The sequence below is a fragment of the Acomys russatus genome, chromosome 5, assembly GCF_903995435.1.
Source record: "Acomys russatus chromosome 5, mAcoRus1.1, whole genome shotgun sequence".
Lineage (NCBI taxonomy): Eukaryota > Metazoa > Chordata > Mammalia > Rodentia > Muridae > Acomys > Acomys russatus.
In genome coordinates this window covers 14,216,291-14,232,733 of record NC_067141.1, presented here as the reverse complement: position 1 = coordinate 14,232,733, position 16,443 = coordinate 14,216,291, and the positions used below count along the sequence as shown (strand labels likewise).

The 16,443-nt window shown below is 42.2% G+C and overlaps 1 protein-coding gene across 4 annotated transcripts in view; it reads right to left on the bottom strand.

The window, feature by feature from the left end:
* Positions 1 to 11,661, bottom strand: part of Edrf1 (erythroid differentiation regulatory factor 1) — a 36,370-nt gene extending 24,709 nt beyond the window's left edge. For 2 of the 4 annotated variants that reach the window (XM_051145467.1, XM_051145468.1), the window contains exons 1-8: positions 11,414 to 11,661; positions 10,204 to 10,412; positions 7,896 to 7,962; positions 6,995 to 7,120; positions 4,487 to 4,611; positions 4,093 to 4,249; positions 1,313 to 1,434; positions 477 to 588 (exon numbers count right to left, since the gene is read on the bottom strand). In XM_051145467.1, the coding sequence (XP_051001424.1) occupies positions 477 to 588; positions 1,313 to 1,434; positions 4,093 to 4,249; positions 4,487 to 4,611; positions 6,995 to 7,120; positions 7,896 to 7,962; positions 10,204 to 10,412; positions 11,414 to 11,524 (1,029 nt within the window). In that variant the 5' untranslated portion in view covers positions 11,525 to 11,661. Of the gene's footprint in view, positions 1 to 476; positions 589 to 1,312; positions 1,435 to 1,683; positions 1,786 to 4,092; positions 4,250 to 4,486; positions 4,612 to 6,994; positions 7,121 to 7,895; positions 7,963 to 10,203; positions 10,413 to 11,413 lie in introns of all 4 variants that reach the window. The other 2 variants (XM_051145466.1, XM_051145465.1) reach the window with 2 other exon arrangements.
* Between the last annotated feature and the right edge of the window lie 4,782 nt (positions 11,662 to 16,443).

The window sequence follows — 16,443 nt, the reverse complement described above, 5'->3', positions numbered from 1 at the left end:
AGAATTATGTACAAAGTTTCTTGAAAATAAAGTTGGAACACTAGTCCTAGAATACTGGCATCCACAAATACAGTTGTTTAAAAATCCTTAGGTGATTTTGACATAGCCTCAGGATAGATATGATGATGGAAAGAAAAATCTCTGCCAGATGCAATATTTCTGTGGCATTTTCTGAGAGCTTTGTATAAACGGAGTAGATGTTTGCAAAACAAAGAAATGTGTCCGCTATACACTCACTTTGAGTTAGTCGCCATGGGTGCTTGACATTAACCCTATACATTTCAGCGGTAGTTACAACCTACCTGAAAATCACCTGTAATGGTACTCGTGAAACATCTAAAATTTTGCTCTTATCATCTTAACTATAAAAACACTGGAATTTCAATTTACTCATACCTATCTTCCTGGCCAAAGACACACCTTCCTATTTAGGGTCTTAAAAATTGTGAAGTTCTCTCTGCCACTCTGTGTCTTACCTGTACAATCCCATTTACATGAAAGCACATCACAAGCTCTGGTACATTGCATATCAAGTTATCCAGCCAATAGTCGATTCCAGTCAACACATTAATTGGTTTGTTGTTATCCCTGAAAATATACATTTCTAGTGTTATTTGCCTTAAGTCATCTTAGATGAATTTTCCCATTTAAATATCTTACTCTATTCTCCTTGGATGGAGGCTGCAATATATGTACGCGCGCGTGTGTGTATAAATATATACATATATATATATATAAATAAATAATTTTCTGATCTGAAGACCCAGACACATAGTCCAGTGGTTGTGATATCTAAATTCTGTCTAAAAACTCTGACTCTCTAACAGGCATTGGTAAGTTCTCAGTACGAATAGAAGGTCACATGATGATATGACTGTGAGCTCCCTGCATGTTCCTCGCACATCCCAAGGAAGCAGTGACCACATAAAGATAACACCCAAGTCAGAACTGACACTAACGTGCATGGAGCATTAAGAAATGTTGACAATTACTTAAGGGGAAGCTGGTCAACCACCTCAAGCAATTAAATAAACTCTTGTCTTTTCACTAATTGTAGCCTCAAACATAAAACTAGGCTAGGTCCACAGATATCTGGTTTGGTTTTTCAGTCAAGATCAGAACGAACACTTGACTACTGGGCTGTCAGCATCTGCATCCTTTCTTACTGCAGCCATTTTCATTGGCAGGAGGAGGAAGGGAGAAGAGATAGGAAAAGAGACACCTGACAGCCAGAGAAGAGCAAATGAGATATTTCATTTTAAAGAAAGCTTGTTTAAAAAAAAAAAAAGCACAGGGGGCACAGATGGCTTACCTGAGACGTAAGCTAACTGCTGGATATCTGCCTCCACCAAATATAGGCATGTTAGAGCCAACCAGCATATGGATATCTTCAAAAGTCCACAGAATATTCCTGACGAAATCATTTTTAAGACCCTTTAATTTAAAATAGGAAAGATGTATAATAACAAGAGATAACAATTTTCCCCCACGATGCAAAGAAACACCAGGAAAGAAGAAGTGAAGGAGACAAGGTCAATTCCCAAGAGCTGTAAGACAGAGAGATGTTTACAAAGCAATATTGAGAACCAAATAGAGTTACTCTCTATCAATCCAACTGAGACTAGCTTGCAAGTGAGGTGGACTGGGGACCAGTTGTCTCAGGTGGGCACATGGATAGCATACCTGACTGTTCTCCCCGTCATTGAACAAAGTAGTAAGGTTTTGCTCTTTGGGTGCTGAAGCCACATGCCCCACTATGCACGAGGGCTCAAGAGGCTCCCTGCCCTGTGGAAAGTGCAAGATAAGGAGTGACTGTGCTGCCAACACGTCTTAAAGCTGACCCATGCTTACAGAGTATCACCCACACCAGAACACCCCCCCCCCCCCCATCTAGCTGTGTCAATTAGCCAGTACAACTCATGGAGCTCATCACTCATGGATGTGGCTTGTTTACCTCTGATTTCCCAGTTGCTGCAAGCTAATCATAATTAAGACTCAGAGTTCACTTCTTGTTTTTTGGTAAGGTTGATTACCACTCTCTGGAAGCCCAGAACACTCTACTGAACGGAAACACCCAGCACCTCAGCCACAGTTTAAAATACTATTAGCACCAACAGTCTCCAGTTGAGCGTGTCCTGTGTGAACGTCACAGAATCCTAAACCCTGGAGACCCAGAGGACACTTTCCAGCCAGTGTGAAAGCTGCTGCTGCCATACACTTACTTTTGAAGATTAATATCTATCGAACATCATTCCCACCACTGTCCTAAAATACTAACAAAACCAACCCAAAGTTTTAAGTAGTATTAGAACAGGGGGGAAAAAAATCTACCTCCTCCTCTGTTTAATCCAATATTCTCCAATTTATTTAATATTAAAATTTTCTTTTTTTCTGTGTTTATAGCCCTGATTATCCTTTTGTTCTTCATAGTCTGCAATACATTTAGAAAGACATCTAGGTGTTGGGTAAACACAGTATATTATCCAGTTTTGCAGCCAGTAGGCAGCTGTCACTAGGAAACTCTACTTTAAACTTTTAATATTGATGCTCTGTCTTTGGCCTTAAGATGTACACATGTGCACGCTGCTGATTTCACAAAGCCACATTCTTCTATCGAGAGGAAGACACGTGCTCTCCTGGAGCTGGATATAAAATAGTTGTGAGCCTCCCAATGTGGGTGCAAGACTGGAACTCAGATCCTCCACACAACAATGTGTACATTTACCAACCAAGCCATTACTCTAGCTACTATCAAATGAGTTTTAAGAAATCCTTTGGCTATATATAGCCACATGCAATAAAACATGTAATGAATACAGATTGATAAGCCATTGATTCTTGTTCTCCACTCCCACCCCCACTCCCTGTGGGGTTTCTCCTGTGTAGCCTTAGCAGTCCTAGACTTGCTTTGTAGACCAGGCTGGCCTCAAACTCACAGTGATCCACCTGCCTCTGCCTCCCAAGTGCTAGGATTAAAGGTGTGCACCACAATACCTGGCCCAAGCCATTACTTCTTGATGTAACCTCTAAGTGACCTGCACAGTAAGTACTTCTGTCTTTTTATGTTTTCTCTTGGGGGAAAAAGCCCTCAAATTCATTTATATACGTTTATAGAATGTCTTCTCTATTTTAAACCCCTAAAACTAAAATCAAGCTAGTCAATGTATTTTTTTTATAAAATCAAGTTAAATATGTTAATTTTTTATAACTCTATAATGTTTAAAGACTGAGTCAATCTGGTTGAATCATGCTCAGTATACAAAAATACACAGTAAGACAAGCATAATTTATCAAGCTAAAAGCTTTACTTTTAGGCTTCTTTAGGCTTATTTGTATATTTTCCCAAAAATTGAAATGCCACAATTTAACATCCAGTGCTATTTCATCCTATGGTAAACAAGGTGAGTTAAAAATAAATAACTAGGGGCTGGAGAGATGGCTCAGTGGTTTAGACACTGGCTGCCCTTCCAGAGGACCTTGATTCAATTCCCAGGATGAACATGGCAGCTCACAACTGATAGTAACTCCAATTCCAGGGGATTCTCTCGTGGCCTCTGTAGGCACCAGGCATGCTCAGACATGCAGGCAGGCAAATACCCATACACATAAGATAAAAATAAATAAAATATCAAAAATGAATATGTAAATAAGAAATCAAGAACGTGAGACAAAGGAGATAAGTCTATTTCTTCCTTTCTAAAACCTTCACATAACGTTGTAGGGCCAATGTCAGTAACACCATCCATTTTAGGCTGAATAGTCTAAAACATAGGCACACTTATCATCTCAAAGTGTGACAAGTACTTACTACAAATCTAGAGTTAAAAATATATCTTATGGCTATTCAATAGTATTCAATTTTAAGAGAAAAAAAAAATCAGTTGGCTACTTTAAAATATTCTGGGTAAAAGTTTTATTTAACCAACATGTTAACTCTAGGGAAGTCTACTGTGGAAAATTAAAAAGCACATTTTTCCTAACTGTGAGATGAGGCTGATGAAATACCCCTCGCCCTTGTTTGCCACCTGTTGTTTTAGTAAGGCTCTGTTTTCCTAGCGAGATCACAGAACCAACATCCAAGGACCAACTAACCTGACTGGAAGCACTGGGATCTTCGGAAACTGAGGAAGGCATTTCAAAGGGTGCAGGCCAGGAAGCCCCTTCAGAATCATGCGTCTGATCAGAACTAGAGGATTCTTGCTGTTCTGCTGAAGATGGGACAGGCTGAGCAGCTCCATCACCATTGATGCTGGTCAAATCAGAAATGGAGGGGAAAAATGATCACATCTATGCTACAGCCTACATCTTATATAAACTAGATTCTATAACCAAGCATACACTTGCCTATAAGAAACACAATAAAACAAATGTTAACAAAACCACAGAAGCAAAACTTGAGTTGCTAATTTTAACTCTATTCAAACTTAGTAAATGTTAGGCAAGAGTCTCATTTTTCTTAAGATAAAAATAAACAGTGGTCAGGTACCTGTAGTACAAAAACTTGGAAAGAATAGCCTTCTGATACCAGTGCTCCTTGCTTTTCTTCTTCCTCTGCCACTTCTGATCGATCAGTCTTTGATAAAACTCTTTCAACCATGTCCAATCACCAGTCTGAATAACATGAGACATTGCTGAACAAATATGCACACATGTAAGGAATGTGGAACAGTGTGTTGAAGGCTGACCTGTACCCAGTAGTACTCTAAGAGGTGGAAGGGTCTCTAGGAGGTAGAGCTTAGTTGAAGGAAGTTAGATCAGTGGCGGTGGGGCCTTGAAGGGTGGGACCCTGGCCACTTCTTTCTCTTTGCTTTTTTGGTCACTGTGAAGGAAGTACAATCTCACCCCAGGCTCAAAGCAGGTGCTGTGACATGTTGGAACTTCTGAACACAGACAGAATAAACCTCATCTATTTCATGTTGACTTTCCTGGTGTCTCGTCACTGTGACAAAACTCTGACTAATACGCATCCAATACTCTCCTCATTAAAAGGAGATATTTTTAATTTCTGCATACTGTTTCATAAGCTTGCAGTTATAAAACACTTCAATCTTTCTGCCATCAATTCACATCTCTCCTAAGAAGCTCACATCTTTCTCTTCTAAGCCAGGTGAGCTCATCTTTCCTGTAGTACCTTCTTAGCTGCCTGAAGTAGCCACTTTCACACTTTATTCAAAGCATCTATGTATGTCTCAACAATCAAATTGAACTATGAAGCAAGAGCTGTGACTGTCACACCCTGAGATCTGAAACAGCACCCATGTGGACATGCGCTCGCATGCGCGCGCGCGCGCATGCGGGCGCGCGCGCACACACACACACACACACACACACTACACTGTGTTCTTTTCTATCTTTAGTGTCAATGTAATTACCTGCAACTTATTTTTCTTTATCAAAGCATTGGAGAAGCTAGGACTGGTGGGCAAGTTTGTCAACCCAGCCACTTGGAGGCTGAAGCAGGTGAATTGTAAGTTTAAGACCTGGGTGAACTACAAAGTAAGCTGGAGGCCAGTCTGGGTAATTAGCAAGACCCTGTCTGGGGAGAAAGCTATCTGTGAGTATAGCTCAGTGGCAGAACACTTGTCTAGCATGAGTGAAGCCCTAGGGTCAAACAAAAACAACACTGTGTAGGAATATTCTTTAAGAAGTAGCAGAGACAGGCAGAACCACCAAGTGCTTGTTAGCAGTCCATGAAAGTAAGCAAAAGCATGAAGCAGGCCTGGAGAAGCCAAGACTGTCGTTAACACCTGGAGGAAAACATCTGCTGAGGAGCTAAAAATCAATTAATATAATCGGTTATACTCATAGGAATAGTTCTTTAACATTGGTTACATTTTTGACAGCCACGTTTCCAGAGTATGTCTACAATAAACATTAAAAGAACTTCAAAAATTCAATTAGTACCTTTAATTTCACAGATCTAACAATTTTTTTTAAAAAACTTCATCCTTTTCCCTATAAGACAAAATCCTGGTTTTAAAAATCAGTAAAAGAAGAAGCTAGAGAGATGGCTCAGTGGCTAAGAGATGGACTGATCTTCCAGAGGACCTGGGTTTGGGTCCCAGAGCTCATGTGGTGGCTCACAAATATCTGTGAGATCCAACACCCATTTCTGACCTACCTGGATACTAGGCATGCATGTGGTCCACAGATGTATACATGCATCGAGAAATAATAATTTTAAAATTTTTTTCCCTCTGTTCCTTTCAAAAAAAAAAAAAAAAAGAGAGAGACATGGTCTTTATATGAAGCCCTGGCTGGAACTCTCTACATTGGCCTTGAACTCAAAGATCACTATCTGCCTCTGCCTCTGCCTCTTAAACCCTGGGATTAAAAGTATGGACTACCAACCACATCCAGCCTTTTCTCTTTATTAAACCTCTTTGCTGTTTTTAAATTGTAAATTAAACATTTCATTTCTTTATTCCAATTTGGCATTTAAAAAAATTTTATTTATTATATACACTGTGTTCTGCCTGCATGTATATCTGCAAGCCAGAAGAGGGCACTAGATCTCATTATAGATGGTTGTAAGCCACCATGTGGTTTCTGGGAATTGAACTCAGGACCTTTGGAAAACCAGCCTCTGGGCCATCTCTCCAGCCTCCAATTTGGCATTTTAAAATTATTTGAGTATAAGTATGTACATATGCACGTGAGTGTTTGGTGGGCAGACATGTAGGTCTGCTGCAGAGGTCAGATGAGGTTGTCAGGTGTCTTTTTTTTTTTTTTTCCCATTCTTCAGCCCATTACCACCCAGCAAGCAAGCCCCAACAATCCTGTCTCCAGCTTCCCACAGTAATGGCGTTACAGGCCTGCACGACTACTTAGCTTTTTATACAAATTCTGGGAATTTGACTCAGGTCCTTGTGCTTGCCCGGCAAGTGCTCTGAGCCCTACTTTGGCATTTCCTTAAAACAAACTCATACTTTTATAGCTTCTGAGCTATAAAAAAGAAATGCTTTTCTAAATGATTTCTGCATAAAGTAATTACCTGAGATGACCTCATGAAGAGTTCCTGAATGTCCAGCTCATCCAGTAGGAGGGTTCTTCCCACACGGTGGACAGCCATGCTCACATGAGACTTGCTGTAGGGGATCTTCAGCAGCTTTTTTATGTTCTTAAACAAAGTTTAGAAAGGCCCCATTAGTATGACCCAGAATTTTTTGGATTTTTAACTTCATTCAATATGAAGCTTAATAAGCCTTATTTCCTCAAGGTTACATAAGTTAGACTTGAAATAAGAATACAATCACATAGAAGAGAGATCTTTACATTCTGTGCTACACTGTCAATATAAATGACAACCCAACACTTTTTATAGGAATGAGTAGAAGCATGCTGGTCACACTGTTGTACTAACCAATAGAAAAAGAGCTACTAATCAGAGATTAATAGCTACTTGAAGCCGGGCATGGTGGCGCATGCCTTTAATCCCAGCACTCGGGAGGCAGAGGCAGGCGGATCGCTGTGAGTTCGAGGCCAGCCTGGTCTACAAAGTGAGTCCAGGATGGCCAAGGCTACACAGAGACACCCTGTCTCGGGAAAAAAAAAAAAAAAAAAAAAGCTACTTGAATGTCATTTTTAATTTTCAATGCATAGCATATGCAGAACAACTCCAAACATAGTATGTTTCAATTATTACTATTAAAACACAACCAACAACATTCACATTTTTGTCATTGCCACTGTTTTTGGAGTTGTGCCCTCTTCTTAAAAGGAGGGAGATGAAAAGTTAGTATCTTAAAAACAACCAATCACTAGATAATCATATAACTGCCGTATTGCATTGCTGATAGCAATACTGTAAACAAAGCCTGTATAACACCCCCTTCACCTGCTCCCACCCAGCACTGCATATCCCCAAAGTCACACGAAATAACAACAACACTCACTTCTGAGTCAGAGACAACATCCACATCATTTCCCACCGAGTCAATGAAGTCATATGCCATGCCAAAACTATGGAAAGAAGAGGACACAGGTTGAAAGCTGAGCACAGTATCAAGCTGCACTGCTTCTAGGACATGCACAGCTACAGCTCACACCTGGATATCAAGGTGGATATTGCCATCCAGCTGCCTAGTACTTCCTTCTTAGGTGTACATAAAATAAGGCACACCTAAAAATGTATCTCTAACTTCATAAAACAGTAAGAAATGTGAAACGCAATTAGTATTATTATAACCCCTTAACCTCTCTCTGGTTTACGAGTTCAACCTCTCTAGCTTATTCTTCTTACAATGTAAAGAAAAAAAAAAAAGAAGAGAAATATATTAAGATTCTGTGCTTCTTTGGGAGAGCAGGCCCTGCACTTGGCCTGGGCAATACAGTGGAGCTTGCCCTGATGGTGAAGGCTCCAGTGAGCCAGCCCAGAAGGTATGAGAGCGGGAGAGCTGGTCCAGCTTCACACAGGCTGCAGCACTTGGAAGAGTGGGGTCCACATCTTGACTGGGCACTGCAGTGGAGCTGGCTTGCTGTGGAGGTATGGGTACAGGTGAGTTGGCCCTGAGGATGAGAGCAGAAGAGCTGACTCTGCCTCCTGCTGTTTGGTGACACTGGGTGGCTTAGCCGGAGCAGTGTTGGAGAAGTCACCCTGATGGTATGAATAAGGGAGCCAGCATGCTGAGCAGTTCAGTTACCTTCCAGGCCCAAACCGAGGGCTCTGAATTGGCTTACTCCAAAAATCTCTATTATCTGCGAACTGCTATGCCTTCATGAGATGTTTTCTGTTTTGGGGTTTTTTGTTGTTGTTTGTTAGTGTATGTGTGTGCGTGTATGTGCGCGTGCTTTATTTGGTGGGGGGCAGGAGTTTGCAAGGGCAAAAGGGTAGATATGAGGAGACTGAGGATGAGCAGGATTGGGGTGTATGATGTGAAACTCACTAAGAATCAATAAAAAGTTTTGTTTTGTTTTTAAGGAAAAAAAAAAGATTTTGTGCTTCTAGGAGTATAAAATACCAATGAAAGGAAAAACTGTACCTGAAATCAACTTATCCATGAGGAGAAAATGAAAAAACTGGTGAGCACCTAACTCATTCCAAGTCACCACATGAGGTTCCTCTACATCATCTACGAGCTTGGAAAGCAGCAGGCATCACCATTTTCCCATTAGTAGGTGGCAGAGTCAGATCATTTACCTACGACTGCATAGTACATATGTTTGTATGATTTTCCATCTGCTCTGGGTAAGTAGGTTAACCTTGATTCCTCATGTGCAAACAGAAAATGTCTAACTTAAAAGACAGCTGTGAAAACAGAGGAGAGAAACAATCTAGCATAGTAGCTATATAGTAAATATAACTATTTAAACCAATTCGCCACATTTAATATAATTAAGCTTTTTTTTTTTTTTTTGGACACAGTTTCTCTGTGTAGTCTTGGCTGTCCTGGACTCACTCTGTACACCAGGCTGGTCTCGAACTCAGAGATCCTCCTGCCTCTGCCTCCCAAGTACTGAGATCAAAGGCGTGTGCAACCACATCCGGCTAATTAAGTCATTTTTAAAATAATAGAAATATGTGGTTATTTTAAGACTTTTCATAGTATTGAAGATGGTACAAATAAATAACTTGTGAACATAGTTTTTACCTTTTGAAGCATCAGGATAATTTCTAAACCCATAGCTCATAGGGCATTAATGTGTTTGTGGCTCTTTCTATATAAGTTACATGAAAATGCCTTAAGTCCAATCATTCAGCAGGGGGAAAAAAAGAAAGCACAGCTAATGGCCTATAAAAATAGACACTAGCATAAGATCCCAGAATACTCTCAACTTAAAAAATGACCAGTAGAATTTCCAGTGTGGGTCAAGGATGTAGGCTACCCAGCGTGTGGGGTTTTAACCTCAGACTTTTTCAAATACTCCTTCATCATTTAATAAAAAACTCCAAAGGGCAAGCCAAGTAGTGGCTTAGGTCTTACTCCCGTATCTGCACATATTTAAATCAAATACAAATAGCTAAAACAGCTGATCAGCAGTCACCACTTATGTTTACTATAACATGTTGCAGACTTGAAGAAAGCATGGAACTCTGATTTCTTCTTACTGTACCATGAGCTTTGAATGACAACGATAATCTTTTACTAAAACATATGAGCACGTTAATGTACATCTCAAACTGAACCGGAAAGCAGCTCTCAGAGCTTCAAGGGGTGGGGGGTGGGGTTGAAAGGGAAAGAAATGACAGTGGTTAAAATTTACCTGGAAAATGGCTTGCTTTTCTTACTATTACCAAGGATGGTAGTTCCTGCTGGCCCTAGTTTGGCACTCTCTCGTAACCAGTTGGCAGGTGGGAGTTTCAAGTCTGTTTTTTCTTCGAGGCGTGCAAATGCTGTTCGAGGAGGGGCAGAGGAATATTTCACCACAGCTCGGCTTTTCACTTCATTGCCTCCAAGAAATAAAGCTGATCCCTAATTAACATATGGAAGGAAGCTTTAATGAAAACTGCTAGGAATGACAAGCTCACCTTCACAAAAATGAAGCAAGAACCCACCAAACTAGGCTTCAAGGGGAGCCTGTGCTGCGCGTCAGCTGCCACAATTAACAAACAAGCTTAAATTAGGCTTTCCTGGCTGTTTTCATGAAACATAAACGGATCGGCCAAGAAGTAGATAGAGGCCAACCTGCTTTTTATAATCCTGAGCACAGTAGTTGCACACCTGTGCTTCCAGCACCGTGGAGGCAGGCACAGATGGGTCAGTGCATGGTCTAAGGCCAGCCTGACTGGTCTGCATAACCAGCTCCACACCAGCCATGACGACCCAGTAGGTTGAGTGATATAAAACGTAAAAGCAAAAACCAACTGCGCTCGATTGTGTCCTGTTAACTGCACGCAAAGTTAGCAAGACCTTTGTACTGTTTTAATGGAATATTTTAATTTAGCGCGAGTTGATTTCAAAGTCATTTGTAGACAGACACTGCGTCTTGCTTGCTTTATCACGTGTTTACAGCGACTGGTTTGTAAGATCATCCTAACACATTTCTCAATCAATTCCCCAGCCTTCACTGCATACTCTCGAGCATGCTCAAAGTCTCGGCTCACTATTCTAATCTACTTCTAAAGTCCCTTCAGGTTTGACAAACACCTTGCGACTTTTAAGAATCAGCTCACCTAAGAGTCCGGTGAGGCCCTCCCTGGCACTGTCCCTCTTTCCTCCGCCTTCAGAGGGCTGTGACACATTCTATAGCCCGTCAATTAGCCCCGAGTGGGGAGCCAGGTGTGTTCTGCACTGACTACCTTGCAAGCAAACACCTGCAGACCCGACAACAGGGACATCTGATGACTCCCTCGTTACTAGAGCTGTCAAGGAGGTGCGGAAGAAAGCTCCAGAAGCCCTGCGATTTCCCTCCCAGGCACCGCGGGCTCGAAAACCCGGGAGTCCCGGCAGGTCCCGCCTTGCCGAGGACTCACCTGTGCAGAAGGTTCCTCGGATTCCGCCTGGGATAGGAGGCTGAGCCCTCCTCGGGCGGCCGCCCCTGAAGGAGAAGCCTCAGCTCCTGGCTCCTTGGGGTCCCCCATCATTTCCGCCACGGAGGAGGCGACCAGAAGCGCGAGCCCTGGAGTCGACGACAGGAACGCGGGCCCAGAGTCGCAGGAGAACTGCAGAGCGTGAGACTCGGACGCTCAGCAGCTCGCACTTCCGGCGGCAGCCAGGAAGGGCCCTAGGTAACGCGACCAAATCTCGCGAGATTTAGCCCAAAGGTCCAGCCAGTCCTCCGGCTATAGCTCCTCCTTGGAGGACTGGGTAGGAGCTGCGGCACGGCGGTGCCAGTCATGCCATTGGGGCGGCCACTTCTCGCGATATCCGACGTCCGGGCTCCTCCCCCCGCCCCCCCCTCGCTCACGTCTGGTCTTTGTTGGCAAATAGTTGTTAGGACTTGAGTCAAAGTCTGGGTGGTTGGTAAGCGGGACGCGCTGTTTCAGGGATTCGCGTAATCGAAGCCAATGACGTCAGTCCCTCAGCGGCGGCCGGTGCCTCTCAGGGCTCCTCAGAGCTCCACTCGTACCGGGACCACCTGTGGGACGTAGCACCTGCAGATCAGTGACGCTAGAGAGCCAAAAGCCTGTATTTCTCCCCGAAGCCGCTCCAATGTTCTGAACAGAAAGGAGAGAAAAGCGATCAGCCTGTTTAATAGTTTTCAAGGCAGCATCCCATGCAGCTCTGGCTGGCCTTGAACTTACCGGAGCGGTGGGTGACCTTGAACTTCATATTCTACTGCCTCCAGCTCCTGAATGCTGGCATTTATGCTAGTTTTAGGGATGGAACCCGGGGCTTCGTGCAGTCTAGGCAAGCACTCTGAGCTAAATGTCCAAGTCTGCACCTAATAACAGAAAAACTCGGTCACATTCCTCATAAAAATATATTTTTGAGGTAAAAGGTTTTGTTTTATGACAAGGTATTAAGTTTTTTTATTTTTATATTTGAGTGTTTTGACTGCACGTACATATGTACGTTGTGTGCATGCAGTGCCCACAAAAGCCAGAAGAGGGCGAGAGATCTGGAACTGGGGTTACAGGCAGTTGGGAATGTGGGGATATGGACGCTGAGCGCTGAATTGGGGGTTCTCCGCAAGAGTAGAAAATGCACCTAATTGCTGAGCCATCTCTCCAGCCCTGAGGCATCACGTTTTCTGCTATAAATGTTTTGGCTTTTTGCTTTTGCAGTTATTTGGCTAACCCAGGTTATACTTTTTCGTAAGGCTCTGAGAACCCAGTAACTTTAGGAATCCTTGTAGAAAGCAGAGGCAGTCTGCAAATTGTTTTCAAGGAGAAAGAAAGAGAAAGAAAGAAAGAAAGAAAGAAAGAAAGAAAGAAAGAAAGAAAGAAAAAAAGAAAAAGAAAGAAGAAAGAAAGAGAAAGAAAGAAAGAAAGAAAGAAAAGAAAGAAAGAAAGAAAGAAAGAAAGAAAGAAAGAAAGAAAGAAAGAAAGAAAGAAAGAAAGAAAAAGAATTTTTTATGAATAAGCAGTTTGGTTCGGTTTGGTTTGGTTTGGTTTGGTTTGGTTTTTCGAGGCAGGGTTTCTCTCTGTAAAAGAGCCTTGTCTCTCCTGGCCTCACTTTGTAGACCAGGCTGGCCTCCAACTCTTGGAAATCCACCTGCTCCAGTTTTGCTGAATTAACATTTTATGCATATTTTACAGACACTTACCTTAAAGTATGTCTTGTGATTTTTTAAAAAAAAATACATATAGTTCGTATTTTACAGCCAGATTTTTGTTTGGTAGGTTTTGCCAATTTTATTGTTTATTACATTACAGGGGCTGGCCAGCTCAGCAGCTAAAAGTCCCTGCCAAACAGGCCTGATGAACTGAGTTCCATATCATCTCTGGAACCCACTGTAGAAGGCAAGAACTGGCTCTGGAAGTCCCCTTTAGCCACCACATGCCCTCTGGCATGAACATACAGGCACATACACAATAATAATATAAATATCTGAATAAAACAAGTAGCTAATACAAAAAGATTAAATTTACTTTGGGTACTTAAATAATAAACCCTGTAATCCATTAACTCATTTTCCAAGAATATTTTTAAAAATCTAAATTGCACATCATAATATGTTAAATGATAATCAAATATTTAAAAAGCAGTATGATTCCAATTAGAAAATACATCTGTTTCTGTGTCTTTAAATGAACAGATCTATGTAAGAAAAAAAAAAAAACGATTCCACATTTAGAATGTAAAGTTTTCCTTATTTTTTTCTTTCTGGTTGTTCTATAATTAGTTTTATTAACCCTTTTTACAAAAGTTAGATTCTGATAATCTTATAGTTTTGTCATTTTTTTATATAATGGTATATCAGTAAGAAAGGATTCAGTGAGGTGGCAGTAATTTTTTTCCTCAGGACTCAAATATCGCACATATTTTCATGAGAAGTTAACATTTGGAACCTTTTTGATGATGCTTTGTAGGAAAGTGTGCTAATAATATCTTGCAGAAAGGAGAAATGAATGGAGCAGAACTGAGAACTTGCTATACAGATAAAGAAGCTGACAACACCAGGGGATCATGGGAGCTCAGGGCTCAGCCAAGGCAGTCTGCCTCCCAGGACTTATGGCGGGAGGCCTGGCGAGGGGCTGAGTCTCTAGAAGCCACACACAGGCAGGGACTAATTTACTTCGGAGAGGAGACTGATCCCTGAGGCCTGGAGGAACTAGATACATCTGGCTTACATAAAGTTTATACATTCCTCCATCTTGAAAAGCTCCCCCCCCCCCATAATCAAACACATGCTGTTGGCTTTTAAAAGTTATCATTGCCTCTAGAGTGATTGAAATCCAAGGTTGTGAGAAAACAGATCACTCCCCCCATCATTCAAGTGTAAAGACATAAACTTACGCCCTTTTTCATACTGTGCCAGACTTTGCTCGACTTACATCCTCTTGTGATGGTCTCTGTCACTCAAGCCTCCCTGGCCAGTGGTGTCGGCTTAGGGCTGTTGTGTTTCCCGTCTCAATGCCTGGTGCCCTCTTTGCTTAGGACACACATGTTGAATGGATGACTAACTTGAATGTGCCACCCCAGCAGCTTGCTCCAAAGCTCCAAGTTACTGGTGCCTTTCTTCTGCTTAGAATACCGCTCTGCGAGTCACCTAGCTCGTTCCTCTTCATCCTCAGCGTCATTCTAATAACGCCTTCCTGACACTTCCCACTTTCTCTTCACACCCCTCCCCTTCTTGCTCCCTTACACTTGTACAGCTTTATTCCGGACTTGTTACACTACAAGAAAATGTTTGTATCTGCCTCGCTTGCTGCCTATGAGCTCAAAGGTGTGTGTGTCCTGTCTGGTCAGCTGTTTGGCCAACAGCAGGTTGTTTCAACCCTTAGGCAATGTAGGGGAAATTAACTAATGCTGTCAGGCTTTTAAAATGCTTTCAAAATGTTGGAAACATTAAACATGTTGTTCACTCAAAAATATTTTAATACTCAAACATCCAGGCTAAAAATGCTTAATAAACTAGTTACAACATAGTGTAGCGCCAAATGTCATCAGTTGTTAAAGTTAGTACTGATGCATAGTGTGTACCATTCTGAAAGGATTTGTAAGCTAGACCTTCTCAGTTTGCAAAACTTCCCTCAGCATGCAGGATGCTCTCGGGGAAGTGCTAGGGAGTCATAAATTGATTTAACTTCTCAGGTGTGGTAACATACACCTTTAATCCTAAGCCTCTGGACGCAGGGGCAAGCCGACCTCTGAGTTCAAGGTCAGCCTTAGAAATGTAGTGATTTCTGGGTTGGGCAGAGATACGCAGTGAAACCCAGTCTTTTAAAAAGTATTTAATTATTTGCAGCACTCAGTATTTTTTATTTTGTTTTGAAAAAAAAAAAAAACAAGTCTATATACCTCCAACTGTATCCCATTAAACACTAGGTTTTCCCTCTTTTTAGATTTATTTATCTTATTTTTATATGTATGAGCATTTTACCTGCATGTATGTATGTACCCCATGTGCACGCCTGGTGCCCTCAGAGGACAGAAGTGGATGTCACACCCCCTGGAACTGGAGTTACAGAGGGCTGCGAGCAGCCATATGGGTTCTGGGAACTGAACCTGACTCTCCTGTAAGAGCAACAAGTGCTCTGAAGCGCTGAGCCATCTCTTTGGACCCCCATTGAACATGAGAAACTATTAAGTGTGCTACCCACTTTATACTGTAACCCTCTTATACATAGTCACGATGCTCTTTTGCACTAAAGGCCCAGAGAAATCCTGTAGCAAAGACTATACTGATTATTTTAGAATTAAGCCTTTTGGCTTGTCGTTGTAGTTTTAGAGACTGGTAGTTTGGTTATTTCTTTATTTTGGAAATTAACCTTTTTTATCCTGATACCGGCTTCTGTTTCAGGGCCCACATCTCCGTCCTCATTGTTACTATGCTCCAACCTCAGGGTAGCCTAGGGTGGCTTCTCAGGACTGCTCCCCCTTTGCTGTTCTTCCTTCAGTCCGAGACTTCAGGCTCTTGCATTTCCCTGTGGTCCTTTCAGTGTCCTCACTGGCGCTCCACCATCAGAGTAGGCCCTGCTCTATAGACCTAACGGGCCCTAGATTCTTTCAAATCGAAGGCCCATTGCCCTGTGCCAGCAGTGCCTGCAGGATACTCTCATAGAAGAATCGCCACCTTCAGGAACTGACTCATGCTCCCCAAGTGTTTTTTTGAAACAGAACTAGAAGTCCTTTGTAAAAACCTTTCTGGTTAGAGAACTGTATGGAGGGTGATTATCGTGTGGCTGAGTCTAATGGAAATTCAGAGCTGCCCTGCAGTTACTCTAGTGGAGGATGCTGGCTTATGAGAACGTGTATACTAGGGCAATGCCTGGGGATGTGGTCCTCAGCTTACTGCAGGGCCCTCACTGACTTTTTTACCTGTAGCCAACCTCGCTCATTTGCTAGTTGCACATTGGAAAGCCATGAGCCTCTGACTCCTGGCTGTGCTCCAAGC